The following is a 16,223-nucleotide window of genomic DNA, read 5'->3' on the forward strand; positions in this document are numbered from 1 at the left end:
AGGCAATGTAGCTTGTAGGCAATAGGCTTTTAATGGCCAAATGATTAGTTGGATCAGTGGTTATTCAGAACTCTACTTTCAAGTAATGCTTTCGATTCCACAATAACTTCAGAGTGAATGAAAGTTCTTTTGATAAAAGAGGGATTGAGACTGTATCCTTGTATCCTCTGGATTACAGATAACTTCTGGAACCTCTTTATGTGAACCGCAGAAGTTTCTTTGAATGATTGTTGAAAGTTAACAGATTGTTGCTGGTAATGTACTGACTCTGTAAACCACTTAGAGAGGGCTATGAAGCACTATGAAGTAGTACATGCTATTGCTATTTTAGTTGGAAAACATGCACATTATAGTATAGGAGGTCCTAAAACAGGCATAGCATAAGCCAGGGGTGTTAAACTCAAGGCCTGTGGGCCAAATCCTGGAAACTGTAAGGGGCCGATGAGGTCAGATCCCACCCACATGGCCATCCTGGAAACTGTAAGGGGCCCAGACCATGTTGCTTCAGTCCATACCATACCAGCGGGAACATAGGCCTAATTCTCCACCACTGCATGCAGGGCAGCAAAAGTAGTCTGTGGGACTACAATAAAAATGATTCAGACCTTCCAACTTCACAAAATCTTTTTGTGTTTGTGTGAGAGAGAGAAATTGGAAAGTCTGAAATATTTTTTTTAGTCTCACATGCTACTTTTGTTTCCCTCCACGCTGTGATGGTGAACAGAGATGGAGAGCAGGTTAGTTAAGGGATGTGGCTGCCCTGGAAGAGGATGCCCTCAGGTAAGCCAGTGCAGGGCAGTTCCACATCCCCTGCCTTGCTTCATCTTCCACCCCTTCCCCACTGCCTCACTTCGTTCTTTGTTCTTCGCCAGGTCTTCTCTTTGCTTGACACTGTAAAGGAGCAGGAGGCTGAGCAACACAATGGTGCAGCGGTCACAAAGCAAAGCGGTGGAGGATGGAGGATGAAGCAAAGTGGGGGGTGTGGAGCTGCCCCCTACGCCCTGCCCCAGCTTACCTGAGTGCCCCACAGTCAGGCCATCCTGACAACTGCTTCATTTTGCAACATCTCCTGCAGCCCTGTCCAGGACCCCATGTGCATTGCTCAGCCTCTTGCTCCATTGTGTCAGTGAGCAAGGAGAAATGGGCTGGCAGCCACATGGGGTCCTGGACAGGGTTTTTGGAGCTGCCACCATGAAGCCAGACAGTTGGGGGATGGTCAATCCCTGTTCCCCCACCAGGCTGGTCTGGTCTGGTGGGGGGGATTGTTTTCTATCTTGTCTGCCATGCCACAAATGAGGATTGACCATCCCCCAAGCCCTACTGCTGTCAAGATAAATCCTGGATACTACGCTGCAGTGGGCAGATGAAAAGCACAGCTTTTGTTTGAAGGACAAAAGGAGTGGAAAGAAGAAAGAGTTTCCCTCTTTGGGAAACAACCCACTGGCCAGCATTGAAGTACTGCCAGCACAAACTGAAGCACAAAAGAGAGAGAGAGAGAGAGAGAGAGAGAGAGAGAGAGAGAGAGAGAGAGAGAGAGATCTGATCCAACCTCTGAGAGTTATACCAGGGCTAGTGGCAGTGTGCTTCAGTGTCTGCCCAGCATGGTACTTCTCACTTGACTGCTTTCCCTCTTTCTTCTCCCTGCTCCTCCTTTCCCTTCAGACAAAAGCTATGCTCTTCATCTGTTCATTGCAGCGCAATGCCTGGGATTTACTTTGACAGCAGCAGGACTTGGGGGATGGTCAATCCTCATTTGTAGCACGGTGGAGAAGTTGGAAGGCAATTCCCTCACCAGACCACCCTGGCTGGGGTGGGGTGGGAAACTGAGCAGCACCAAAAGCAGCTGAAAGCACACCAACTGTAGCTGCCCTGCCCCCTGCCTCGCCTTACCTCATCCCATGGGATGAGCCTCCCGCCCTCACCCCACCCATCAAAGATCCCTGGATTCCCTCTCCAACCCCAACCGGCTGCCGTAGGCACCACCCACACTAGGGACATCAAGCTGGCCACGCCCCTGGCCATTCCCAGTTGGGCATGACCACCCTGGCTACGCCCCTCCTTCCCCCCACAGCCCCTGGAGGATTCAGCCCTCAATGAAATTGAGTGTGACACCCCTGGCATAAGTTAACAAAGAGTCAATCCATTTCAATAATGAAATTAATGTGGAAAAAAACATTTTAAAAAGTGTTTTAATGTAAAAAAACCTTTATGCTGTGGTATCAGTCTATCTGCTTTCAGCATTGTTCCCCCACATGGTGGCCTTTGTCTCCCCAAAGCTATTGCTATGGGTCACCAAAAAATTATCTACTTCTTTGTTGAGAGAATCTGAGACATCTCCAGTTGATCTCTAATTAAACATGGCCCTTGCTGTTTTGGAATTCAAGCCTTCAAGGGAAGAATAGCAGAAGACAAGCAGTATATACTAGAATGTAAGAAGACAGTTTGATAAAGACTGCTAATTTACAGTATATCAGTTATCATATATGGTCACAACTAATAAATTAGTTGGACAAAATGTGAGTTTCAAGGCAGGTAAAATACCTTGTGTTCCTAGATGTGTTACTTTCACAATAAAATATTTATTATATACAGAATTTATGTTTTCTATTTCTTTTAGATTATTGGAACAATTCCACTGATTCCTAATCCAGTCTCATCCAATCAAGCAGCAGGAGGAGCTCAGGGCCTTCAAATACAGCCAATTACACCACAGTTATTGACCAATGCCCAAGGTCAAATCATTGCAACAGTCATTGGAAACCAGATATTGCCAGTAATCAATACACAAGGAATCACACTGTCACCTCTCAAGTCAGGCCAACAAGTAAATGAGCATTAATGCAGCCATTAAGCAGAATATTAAACATTAATGGGGTCATTAAGCAGAGCATCCCATTCCTGTCCCTTGGAACCCCCTAGGCTTGAGCCTGCTTCCCACCCACTGAGTTCTGCATGCTCCTCCTCATCCCATCATCACTGATCACTCACTTATCTTTGTAGTTCTTCTAAAAGCTCTGGAAGTTAGATTCAGGAGATCTGCACTATCTGCAGAACTCCAGAGATCCTGTGGAGAAGAGCATGCCACCTCACCCTTAGGCCATGTGGTTTGCTTCTGGAAGCGAGCACCATTTTCAGACGAGCTGTAAATAATTGTAGCCACTCTAAAATGGTGCTCTCTTCCAGGGGTTAGTTTAGGGACAGAGTTGATTGCTCTGCTTCCCTAATGTGATCTCTGGAGTCTATGGATCACTACAGATTGCTGCAGAGCTCTCCAGAATTTGCATTAGGGAAGAGCAGGCCTCTTCGTTCCTGAACTGTGTGGCACAATCAGAGGTGGTATGCAGCAGGTTCTGACCAGTTCTGGAGAACTGGTAGCAGAAATTTTGAATAGTTCGGAGAACCGGCAAATACCACCTCTGACCGGCCACATCCCCATCTATTATCTGCGTCCCAAATTCCAGCTTATCGGCTGGGTCTTCTTTTGTTGCCCTGCATCGGAGAATGGAGCTGGAAAGCAGGTTAGTGGGGTAGGGAGGGAATGGGATTTTGCAGTATCCTTCCCCTGAAGTGGGGTGGGAATAGAGATTTTACAGTATCCTTCCCCTGCCATGCCTACCAAGCCATGCCCACCAAGCCACGCCATGCCCACCAAGTCACGCCCACAGAACTGGTAGTAAAAATTTTGAGTCCCACCACTGGGCACAATCCATTTATGGAATGACATTGCACTGTGGCCACTCCAAAAGTGGAGGGCATTTCTGGTTCGTGCCACACACTAAGGTATTGAACAACCTGCCCCCAAACTCAAACTCCAGAGATCTTTGAAAGATAAGTCATAAAGGGTGACACAGGGTGACGAGGCCACAGGAGCCCAGTGAGGGGAATGGTCGAGATAGGTTAGGTACATCTATATTTTATTCCTGAAAATGTTTTTGTCTTTATCCATAGCTCCATCAGCCCTCTCAGGCACAAGTAGGACAAGCAGCCTCACAGACTAATCTTCTACACCTGACTCATAGTCAAGCATCTATATCTCAAAGCCCAGTGCGTCAGGCTTCTTCTTCCTCCTCCTCCTCCTCCTCATCTTCAGCTTTGAGTGTTGGCCAATTAGTCAATAGTAAGTACTGCACTTTTGTCTTATTTTCTCGTTTGTCTCCTAGCTTCTTTATCTACTGTTGGTCTTGCTTTTATATGGTTTTATATTATTGGAAATCTGTAGGAGGCAATTCTCTATGACTTTTCAGTCACTTATGAAATGCTATCTCTAAGAGCTTTTGGGGCAGTGGATGGAATCAGAATACCATGTTATTCTGTGTAAGATACAGTGCAATAGGGCGATAAATTGATTGGATAATGTGGTTTATTATTTTATTGTTGTGTGATTATTGTAAACTTACTACATTGAAGTGACATAAAAATCCCAGTAATAAATACTTAGAATAACTAATCAATCATTAATTGTTAAGCAATACAAATAGAAGAGGCACAGAGAAATTGTAAGCATGAAATGTTTTGGACTAAATTCAAGATATAAAATATTTATGCAGTATGCATTAATTCTGAAGATATCTTACATGTGATCAGAAATAAGTAAATCAAGAAATACTGCTTTTTTCTTCTTCAATTTTTAGGGACTGTTTTCCTATCCAGCAGATTTTTTATTTTGAAACTGAAATATACCAAACTGAATTCCTATTGTAAGAGCCCCCACTTATTAAGAAGTTTTACAAGCCTTCCCCTATCCTATACCATCCCCAACGTCCAGCACACATTACAGATTCGCCTCACATGATAAGAAAACAGCTTTTTTGAGGAGGAGGACGAGGAGGAGGAGGAGGAGGAGGAGGAGGAGGAGGAGGAGGAGGAGGAGGAGGAGGAGGAAGAAGAAGAAGAAGAAGAAGAAGAAGAAGAAGAAGAAGAAGAAGAAGAAGAAGAAGAAGAAGAAGAAGAAGAAGAAGAAGAAGAAGAAGAAGAAGAAGAAGAAGAAGAAGAAGAAGAAGAAGAAGAAGAAGGGCAGTATATTATTAAGGCAGTGTTTCTCAACCTCAGCAATTTTTAAGACATGTGGACTTAACTCCCCAATTCTAAAAGTTGAAATCCAAATATCTTAAAGTTGCTGAGGTTGAAAAAAACACTGAACATTGCATACGCAACACAGGAGAATGTGGAAGTAGTGGTTTTCCACATAAATAAGAACAATAATGCCTGGATTTAAATTAAATTTAAAATATGAATACACACAAACACATGCACATGCACACACACATGTGCATGTATATGAAGGTAGATATATGTGAGTGTGAATAAGTATTCATTTTTTAAATTTCAATGGTCCATTGGGTTTATTTGTGATTCTGTGTGTATGTGTGTGTGTGTGTGTGTATACACAGGCACAGATAAATGTAGATGTATACATGTAGATGTAGAAGAGGACAACTTGCAGCAAGGTGGATGGACTCAATTATAGTGGCAATTGATGCCCTGTGGAAAGAGACCAGGTTAAGAATATATCATAATGGCACATGATGAATTAATCAATCAACCACAGTATAACCAATGAGGCAAACATTTATAATCACTTTTCTGTCCCTTTGATTTCTTAAAGTCATGGTCCTGCTTTTCAATGATTTTAGTCAAGGAATTAATATTAATAATTAACAATAATTAACGTATACATTTTATGGGAAAATATTCTTCTTTTTACACCTCCTGTTTACATGATTCTTGTCTCATGGAAAATAAATAAAAACTTTTGAGATAGATATAAAAAAGCAGTCTATCTACCTAACTCTTATAGATTACAGAAACAATAACCAAAATAATGACAAAATGTGCATCATGATATTATGACCTAAGTTCTGTCTTTTCTCATGTGCACTGCAACATGGCACACAAATACATATGGGGAAGACTTTGCACCACAATGCATATTTCATAAGTTGCCTTCCCTGCCCCCTGCCCCATGTCCATGCCAACACTATCAGTGAGAACAAAGATTGAGATTGTAAATATTTTTAAACTAGTTCTTACTCTTAGTGGGGAAAACCTGAGCATAAATGTAGTGCCCAGTATTGAGACACACATTGCAAAAAGCAGGATAGTGGCTGAAAAATGGCAACTTTTGTGGTTACTTTATGCCAGCTCAGCAAAGAAACTCAGTATTGTTATGTCAATTTTGTTCAGTGTATATGCATGTTTCTGATATATTTGAGCAAGAATTCATAATTTTCCCGCTTTTCTTCCAGATGGGACCTCTTACTTGCTCTTAGACTACATCTGGGTGCTGAGGTGATTTGGGATAACCAAGTAATCTTTGTTTTCTATTATGTTGGAAAGAATTCCATTATTAAAGCACCAGCGTCTTATGAATTACTTAGAGAAATAGAATGCAGGGTGAACCAAAAGGCACTGAATGAGTAAGAAGCTAAGGAAGCATTTTTTTAATTAAATATTTGTCATATCAAGTGCCAGTGGTAAATTATCTCAAAAAGCTAAACAGGTTCCAATCTGAATTGGGGAAGACCAAACAAGCTCAGGAAAATAAAAATAAGTCAAAATAGAAGGCAATAAGTATCTGTGGCAAATATAACTTAAGCACAACACAAAGGAGTCTTTATTTTTTATTTTGACATTCCCTTCAAAACAATACCCAAAATTGCTGTATTGATTTGCAGCAATTCTCCGATGTGTCATTTGATTGATGAGGATACCATTATCTAATCTGAGCTAAGCTAAACTACAGTTTTCTTTCTTTCATGTAGTTCATCACCAATCTCCAACACTATTTTAGGATTTTGAATAACTTCTTTAGATTTCAGCCCTTGAGGATTGTAGACACAAATGCTTGGATAAATATAGCTTGGATCTCAAGTTTCCATGCTGAAAAAAAGTGCACCAAATGTATCAGTATCTCAAGGTCAGGCTTATCTATCTTGGTAGAGGCTTTTTAGTCATCAGAGGAACCTAAAAGTTTAGGTCTATTTTTTGATACTATTAGCCTAATTGTTATTAAAAGTGCAGCCAAGCACAACATCTACCGTTTCAGGAAGCTGTGCTTTTGTGCAATATAACATCCAAATAATGCAAAGTTTCATTATATTAACTGATGAAAAAGTTTGTTGCTCAACTGAAAAACATATTAATTCTAAATTCTGGCTGAATATATTCATTTTTTCTCATCTTGAAAGCAAAAAATATATCTATAGTGGAGGGAGAAAAAGGCCTACTTCAGGATAGCGATTTTTAATGTAGCAAATATTTAAAATTTGACTACTACAATTAGATTGAGAAAAGATTTCTGCTGAAATCTTGGGTAGTGGCTGTTTATCAGTATAAATATGTGTTTCTCTATCAGTGTGTCCACAGGTAGTTTTCCTTCATCAGAGTTCTTCCCTAATTAACCTCTTACCTATAAAGATGAGAAAATGCCAGGCTGTGAAGCCATGTGTCAGCCTCTAGCCTCAACTTTATTTTCAATAATGTCTCTTGTCTCATTTGGGATTGATTATAAGCTCTCACAAAAATTAAAAATGATGACAGTTGTAGTAGCCTGGTGATATGTTTAAAGGTGAGTTCTACTGCTCAGAAAAAACAAAAGCAAGCAGGAATATTAAAATGTCTTAAAGAATAAAGGAGAGGGAAGAAGAACAGATATCTGTAGCATAATAGTCAGTTTGAGATTGGGCAAAAGATTCCCAAGAGCTATTTTATATGAGCATACACATACTGTTGTCAAAAATATAAGAAACCACTAATGTAGGTAATAATACACATAAAATTATAATGAAATTTTGCACACACTGTATTCCCTGCATATTCTATATGCCCTAGAAAATTACAACAAATGACCATAAAACAACAAATGACCATAAAGTAGGCTTGACAAATAAGGAAGACCCAATAGGATATTTTTCCCCTTTTGAACTACTTACAATTGTTAAATGGAAGAAAGACCAACTGGTACTTCTCAAGTTCTGAGTAGGTTAGTAAGATTTTTATTTATTTATTTTTACTATTAAAAGCAGCATAGCAGATATTCATGCAGATGAACATAAAGGATGGGACAGAACCAAGAGCAGATATGATTGCTAGTATAAATGATGATGCATTTATAGATGGATTTTTATAATTGCTGGTAACATGCCAACAAAAACAGTTTCCAAACAATCACTAATGTGGGTCTAACAACTTGTGAGTCTCTGTCCTACTCATTCTATCCTGTAGCATATAGTGAAAGCAGGGAAATTGTTTGGGAATCAGCCACAAAGGAAAGGTAATTATCTAGAACTGCAAAATGTATTTCATTTTATGTATTTGTGTTTGTTTATTATTATTTTATTTTTTATTTTTTTATTATTTATTGTTTTGTTTTTGTTTTATCTGTTCATAATGCCATTGAGACACATAGGTTGAGTATAATTTTTTACAATACCACTAGTGATGTCTATCAGAGACTATCACAGACATTCAAAGACCAAATTCTCAGTGGTAGACATCATCTAATATTAGCTAGTATTTATTTGTTTGTTTACTTATTAGAGTTATGGACCTGGAGTAGAGATCTTTATCCACCTGTATAAACACCTAATTGTCAAGGTTCCGGCAGTTACTCCAATTAAATCATGAGCCTCGAGCCACACTCCCAAAACTAAAGAAGATTTATTTGAAGCTACCATTCTATATCCAGCACTAACCTGGGCATAGTCAACTCTGAGACACGTAATTCACTGTCACTCTTGATCCTGCTTTTCCCCCCACCCCTCTGGGTGTATCATCCAATGAAAAATGTCCATAGTCAAGAGTCATCAATCATGCTCTGCAATTAGATATTTTTGTGGCAGAAGCTTCAGCCATCTAATCAGCTTTTGAAGAAAATATGAATGGAATGTACTTTTGATTCCACACTATTGCCTGCTCTTTGAAACTCCCCCGCCCTTCTTTCTATTGTTAACTATAAAACGTGTATACAAAATGTTTTATGAGTTGACATTCAGCTTCCCTCACTTCTTGAAGGTGACCTGTACAACACACACAAAATCAATTTGATTGCAAATATGGAAGTTTATGCTCATGAAACGCCACCAGGCTTGGTTGGATTTTCTGCATGGAACCTTGCTAAAAGGCAATTGGCTTGGGCATTCCTACTTTTTACCCATGGTGCCTTTGATAAGGGGTAGCCCTTCCACTTGATTAAATATTGGAGTTATCTCCTGTGCCACCTCGAATCGAGGATTTGCTGCATCTCATAATGGGTTTGGCCTCCTATGACCACAGGATCTGGGGGCTCACAAGGTAGGGGCCTCAGCATTGATCTGACCATAGGCTTCTATGGAATACCGGGTATATTTTCCGGAATGATTGGGGCAATTTCAATTGCACCATGACTGGGTTGATGATCTTTACTATGGGGAATGGTCCCATGAACTTTGGCCCCAATTTTTTGCCAGGGAGTTTTAACCTCAGATATTTGGTGGAGAGATAGACCTTCTCCCCCAACTGGAATAGTCTTTGCGGGGCTCGTTGTTTGTCTGCCTGTCTCTTATAGGTCTGTGCTGCTTTTGCAAGTGCTTTTTGACATTCTCCCAAGTTGCTTTCAGCGTTGACATCAAATCAGTCAGGCTGACTGAGGAGGGGGGGTCCCTTGGATACTCAGGCATTGGGATGAAGTCCATGCTGCTCACTACCTTGAAGTGGGTTAGTCCCGTGCTACTGTGAACAGCATTATTGCATGTGACCTCCACAAAAGGCAGGAGGTCTGTCCAATTGGACTGCGGATAATTCATGTAGCACCTCAGATACTGTTCTGCCATGGCATTCAATCTCTCGCCCCCACTATTGGTGCTTGGATGAAAGGCCGAGCTAAGACCCTGGGATGACCCAATAGACCGCAGGAACTCCCTCCAAAATTTGGCTGTGAATTGGACCCCTCTTTCTGAGATAATTCTCTGTGGTACTCCATGCAGGCAGTAGATGTGCTTCAGGAACAGCTTAGCTAACTGGCGGGCTGAGGGTAGTCCACTGCAAGGTATGAAATGTGCCTGTTTAGAAAATAAGTCCAAATCACCGTGTTTCCCCCACTTTTTGGCAACTCCACTATGAAGTCCATTGCAATCTCCTCCCATGGCCTCGTTGGCCCCGCTACCATTTGTAGCAGTCCAGGGATTTTCCTGGTTATTCTTCATTGTGGTGCATATGGTGCAACTTTTCACATAACTGTCCATGTCTTTCTTTATGCCAGGCCACCAGAACTGCCTCTGAGCCAAGTGTAAAATCTTTAAGAACCCAAAGTGGCCTGCTGGTTTGGCATCTGAAGAATTAGGGTGTGTAGGGGTTCTGGGGCATAGAGTTGTGTCCCCTTCCACGCCAGGTTATCTCTTTTTGTCAAGGTTTCTTGATTGTCCCGAAACCAGGGGTCTGCTAGCAATTTGGTTTTGAGTTTCATAGTTAGGTTGTCTGCGGGTTGGTCTTGCCAATCATGCAGTTGTCATCTGGTGGTTACTTGGGCAGCTATTTGGGCAGGGGGGATGATAGTGTTTATGACCTCCTCCCTTTCGCATTTGTACTGGGGCATGCAGGAGAGGGCGTCAGCCAGAAAGTTCCTCCCTCCCAGGATGTGTTCCACAAAGTTGAATCAGTTGAAGTGTTGAGCCCATCAGACTTGTTTGGGTGATAGTTTTTGTGGGGTCTTAAGGGCTTCCAGGTTTTTATAGTCGGTCCAGACTTCAAATGGTCTCTGCCCCCTTCCACCAGGTGACACTCTTTTTCCCATGAAGCCCATCATCTCTCTGTGTCCATGAGCTTGTGGGAGGTGTAGGCGCAGGGCTGTAGGCTTCCTCGGTTGTTTTTCTGGAGTAACACTGCTCCCACTGCCACATCACTGGTGGCTGCTTGAATGACGAAGGGTTGTTCGGGGTCAATACTGGTTCTTTTGCAAATAGTTCTTTCAGTGTTTCAAATGCTTTTTGGCAGGTTAGGTCCCACTGTAGGGGTTGTCCTGGGTGGGGTTTCATTCCTGGACTCCCTGTCTTAAGGAGGTCTGTCATAGGTTTGGCAATCCTCACAAAGGAGGGGATGAATTGTCAGTAGAAGTTTGCAAACAAAGAAGCTTTGTAGCTGTCTGCGAGTATGAGGGGGCTGCCAGCCCAGAATGGCTTGTACCTTGGCTGGGTTCATCTCTATGCCCTCATTGGAGACTCGGTAGCCCAGGTAGTCCAACTGTGCACGATGAAATCCACATTTCATCAGCTTGACATACAGGTTTGCTGCTAGAAGGTTTTCTAGTACCTGGTGGCCTAGGGTTATGTGGTCGTCCATGGTCTCAGTGTAGATGAAAATGTTGGCCAAGTAGACAAGAACCCCCTTATAAAGATGTCTGTGTAGCACCTCATTTATTAACTGCGGGGGGGGGCTGTAGGCATGACCTTGAATTGGAAGCTCCCTAGGGGGCACTTGAACGTTGTTTTCCATTCATCTCCCTCCCTGATGCGAACTCAATAGTATGCTTCTCTGAGATCTAATTTGGTAAAGACCTTCCCTTTGACCAGGTGGGATAGCATGTCCTTCATGAGCGGGAGGCGGTATAGATTGTGTACACACAGTCCATTGATCGCTCTAAAGTCCACACATAATCTCATAGTTCCATCTTTTTTTTCTTTGAACAGGACTGGGGCTACAACCCGTGATTTGGCTGGCTTGATGAACTCTCTTGCTACGTTTTTGTCTATATATTTGCATATATATATATATATATATATATATATATATATATATATATATATATATATATATATATATATATATATATGTACATATTATTACATATTGTGTATATATATATATATATATATATATATATATATATATATATATATATATATATATATATATATAATACATAAAGCTGAATGCCATAAATATATATATATATATATATATATATATATATATATATATATATATATATATATATATATATATATATATATATATTCTTAAGTTTTGGCCACATGTATGGTGTTCGGCTTGGTTCGGGTATTTTCCCGTCATAGTAGTGGTGCTTTTAAAGTTGTAGCAACGTTTCAGCAGAATCTCATCTGCCATCATCAGGCTTTTGTATAGTGTTAGTCTGTGAGTTAGACTTTTACAGTGGTTTCAGATTTAAATTTGGGGCAGCCTGTTGTGCCAGGCTGCCCCAAATTTAAATCTGAAACCACTGTAAAAGTCTAACTCACAGAATGAACACTATACAAAAGCCTGATGATGGCAGATGAGATTCTGCTGAAACGCTGTACAACTTTAAAAGCACCACTACTATGACGTGAAAATACCGAACAAAGCTGAATGCCATACATGTAATACCAGAACTTAAGAAAACATATATATATATATATATTGTATATATATATTTCTTGCATTTCCCGGGGAGTCATGGCGTATATTTTGGGTTTTGGTAGTTTTGCCCCAGGAATGATTTCTATGGTGCAATCTTTCTCACGGTGGGGAGATAGGATGTCACACTCAGTCTCGCTGAATACTTCAGTGAGGTCTTGATATTCTCTTGGGATCTGTCCAACCTCTGCGGTTTTTCCGGAAATGGCTGCCAGTTGTTCTGGTGAACCTTCTGGAAGGGTTCTCTGTGTGGGTGGTGCTTCTATTTGATGGTGAGGAAGGGGTTGGGGTCCCTTTGCTATCCTCAGTCTGCGGCTACCCCCTTGCCATCAGATGGTCAGGCCCCCCTTGTCTAGCCAGGAAAGCCCCAGTATGACTGCATCTGTCATTTTGGGAGCCACTACGAATCAAATGGTTTCCCAGTGATCTGCTAGTTCTAATCTCACTGGTTCTGTTAAGTGAGTGGCATAGGCTCTTCCCAACAGGGAGCCATTTATTTGTTTGAACTGGATCGGGTGGGTCAGCTTTTTTGCTCTGATGCCCAGTTTCAGGACCATGGTTAGGTCAATCAGGCACCTAGTGCAGCCTTTATATATTAGGGCTTGGAAAGTCCCCTGAATTCCTGTTTTTGGGCTGTGAACTGTATTGGGAAGATGAAAGGGTGAACCAGTCCACTCACCATCGGGTCGTTTTCGCCCTTGCAATCGCTGTTATAAGAATCTGGCAACTGATCACTGTTGCCTGGGGTTACCCCCCTTTCGGCTGGGTGGGGAGGGACCTCTGCCTCCTGAAAGGACATCTGGGATGCCTTGGTAGCATGTCTGGGGCCCCGTTCTGGTGATGCTCTGGGGGTTGGTTCCAGACTTGTCTTCAGGTCTGGAGTTGTGCACACCCTTGCCATATGCCCTACTCCCCCATATCAGTAACATTTAAATGAGAGGGCTGGTTTTGGGGCTAGTGGTGCTGCAGTGTCCCATCGGCTGGGTGGTCTCTGATCTGGCTGCCCTCTCTCTTTGGCTCCCAACAGCTTTCTCATAACATTAGCACATCATGCCCCATCAATTTTTATGGCCACTCAGAACCACTCAGAGAGTCAGTTCGGGATGTCCCAATAGGCACTTACTTTGCTAATTTGCTTGTCCAAGCTGGTTCTGAAAAAATGAACCAGCATCCGCTCCAGCAAAAGTGGTATCTTCCCACTGATTCTCCTGAATTCATGGATGTGCTCCTTAATGGGCTGCCCTCCCTGCTTTAGGCTGCTGAGCTCATCTTCCGCATACAGGTCCTCCTCTGCCTTCTCAAATCTGACCTCTAGCAATTGTAGGAAGTCATCTATGTCATATAGTTGGGGGGCCTTTCTCTTGCTTCTCCCTCTAGCCCCTCAGAAATGGCATTCACCATGGCTCTAGGGGAGGGGTAGAGGTGTCCATAGCGTTCCAGGTAGATCTCAGCTGAGTCAAGGAATAAAGCTAGTTGGTCTGGGTCTCCATCAAATTTACGCCTGAACTGGGGCAGTTCATTGGGCCCTGCTCCTTCCTCTCCCTGTCGCCCTCTGTAAGCCTTCACTTGAGGTTGCTGACCTTCCTCCCCAGCTCTAGTTCGCACAGGGGGGACTGCCTGCTGCATGGGGGAGGCACTGGATGCTACAGTGGGCTCTTTTTTCTTCTGGTATGTAGAGAGGGAGGTTGTGATTTTGCCTGCTTCTCCCCACTTCAAAAGGCCCTGTAAAAATTCCCCTCTATTTTGGGTGGCAGGACAGGCCATCATCTTGAATGGTGGCCTATTCAGATCCCTCCCTCAGCTGCTCTATGGATCTCCCCCAGGATTCCATTAGGTACTTATCTAGTTTTCTCCCTTCCAATGGACCAGGTTTCTCTTCTTTGGATTTGAAGAGAAGCTGTCCTCCTATAATTATGCTATCAGTTTCTGTTTGCTTCTGGCTGGAAGCCAAACTTTCTCCTGATAGCCTCTGCCATGGCTATGGCTGCCTGCATTTCTCTCCACGCACCTCAGATGTCGGGGAGCGATGGAAGAGGCCAGACGCAGGCACCCAGGTGATTAATTTGGAGAGTTGGCTATCTATCAGAGTTCCGGCAGTTACTCCAATTAAATCATGAGTCTCAAGCCACACTCCCAAAACTAAAGAGGATTTATTTGAAGCTACCATTCTACATCTGGCACTAATCTGGGTGTAGCCAACTCTGAGACACGTAATTCACTGTCACCCTTGATCTTGCTTTTCCCCTATCCCTCAGGGTGTATCATCCAACGAAAAATGTCCATAGCCAAGAGTCATCAATCATGCTCTCCAATTAGGCAGAAGCTTCAGCCATCTAATCAGCCTTTGAAGAAAATATGAATGGAATGTACTTTCGATTCCACACTATTGCCTGCTCTTTGAAACTCCCCCCCTTCTTTCTATTGTCAACTATAAAATGTGTATACAAAATGTTTTATGAGTTGACACTAATGACATATAATTAAAGAGATATGCTATTATGTGAGCATCTTTGTTATCTCTAAGAATGATATGAAAAACACTATACAACACGAGTTTCAATACATGCAAAACTAAGTAACACTTTCAAATCTTCCACCAGACTGGTGTCTGCTGCCTTTATCATTCTGCGGAATGCTTTCATTTAGCAAGGAATCAGTTGTAGAAAGAGAAGGAGATGCCATTCCCAGCTGCTGTATCATTTCCTTCAATAAATCCTAAACTGATAATGCTTCCTCTAATATATAGTTTTTATTACCAGTACATTCCCTTTTGGGACAAAACTGTTGTCAAAGTAGTCCAATTTATTCTCTCAGCACTGTGAGTATTATCTATTGAGGGACCAATAAAAAATCAAATAGGGGTCAGTGTTACAATTGGAAGGCTGGACTTGCACATGCTTAGCACCCAAACTGGAAATTCTCTGGGATGATACAGAAATAAAATATTTTACTGAATCCAACATGTAACATACATACATACATCTCTCAGTTAAAATGTCCTTACAACTTTATATTAAAATGAAAGTACTTTAGATGCAACACAAAAAAATTCCATTTGAAATTTAAGAATTCCTTTTTCCCAAAAGAAGTCATACTGTATGCTATTAGGAAAACTATCTATAGTTCTGAGTAGCTGCTTATGTTACCCGAAATTCAGTTTGTAAAAAAAAGTGAAGGTTTGCAAGTCAAGAACTCAATATGCTGCAAAATAACCTGACGATATGCATTGTTTTATTAAAAGTGTTCTTTTTCTTCTTTTTCAACTTACGATGGGAAACTTGTTATTAATCCAATACGCTTGCTTTATATACCTTTCTATATTTTCAGGCATGCTGTATGCTATTTGGATGTAGGAGACTTTATCTTGCTTTATTGGAAATAATTCCCTTAATTTAATTGTATAGGATCTGAAGAAATTCAAATTGTTTTCTATTATTTCAACAGATCCCCAAATAGCCTCTAGTGAGGTGGATGGGGTGAATCTTGAAGAAATACGAGAATTTGCCAAAGCTTTTAAAATCCGACGCCTGTCTCTTGGTCTCACTCAGACACAAGTCGGTCAAGCTCTAAGTGCCACAGAGGGTCCAGCCTACAGCCAGTCTGCCATCTGCAGGTAACAAAATGTATAGTCTGTCCTCAGTTCTCCAACCTCATTCTCTTAAGGCTTGTTGCTTACTGCCTTTATATTATAATTTTATCTTATTATAATTCTATCTTTATTTTATTGTATGTCCAGCAGAGCAGCCTTATATGAATAAACACTGATATATCTTATCAACTAGCTTTAACACAATTTTCATCTTCCCGCACCCAAGATTTTATTTATTTATGCAAAA

General features: G+C 41.6%; 1 protein-coding gene across 2 annotated transcripts in view; it reads left to right on the plus strand.

Annotated features, from left to right (window-relative positions):
• Window positions 1-16,223, plus strand: part of POU6F2 (POU class 6 homeobox 2) — a 405,681-nt gene that overhangs the window by 379,608 nt on the left and 9,850 nt on the right. For both annotated transcript variants that reach the window (XM_026674834.2, XM_026674833.2), the window contains exons 6-8: window positions 2,618-2,824; window positions 3,949-4,117; window positions 15,832-16,000. In XM_026674834.2, coding sequence (XP_026530619.1) covers window positions 2,618-2,824; window positions 3,949-4,117; window positions 15,832-16,000 — 545 coding nt within the window. The remainder of the gene's footprint in view (window positions 1-2,617; window positions 2,825-3,948; window positions 4,118-15,831; window positions 16,001-16,223) is intronic.

This window comes from Notechis scutatus, chromosome Z (assembly GCF_049901735.1).
Source record: "Notechis scutatus isolate UNSWTSFEM ecotype Mainland chromosome Z, rNotScu1.2, whole genome shotgun sequence".
NCBI lineage: Eukaryota > Metazoa > Chordata > Lepidosauria > Squamata > Elapidae > Notechis > Notechis scutatus.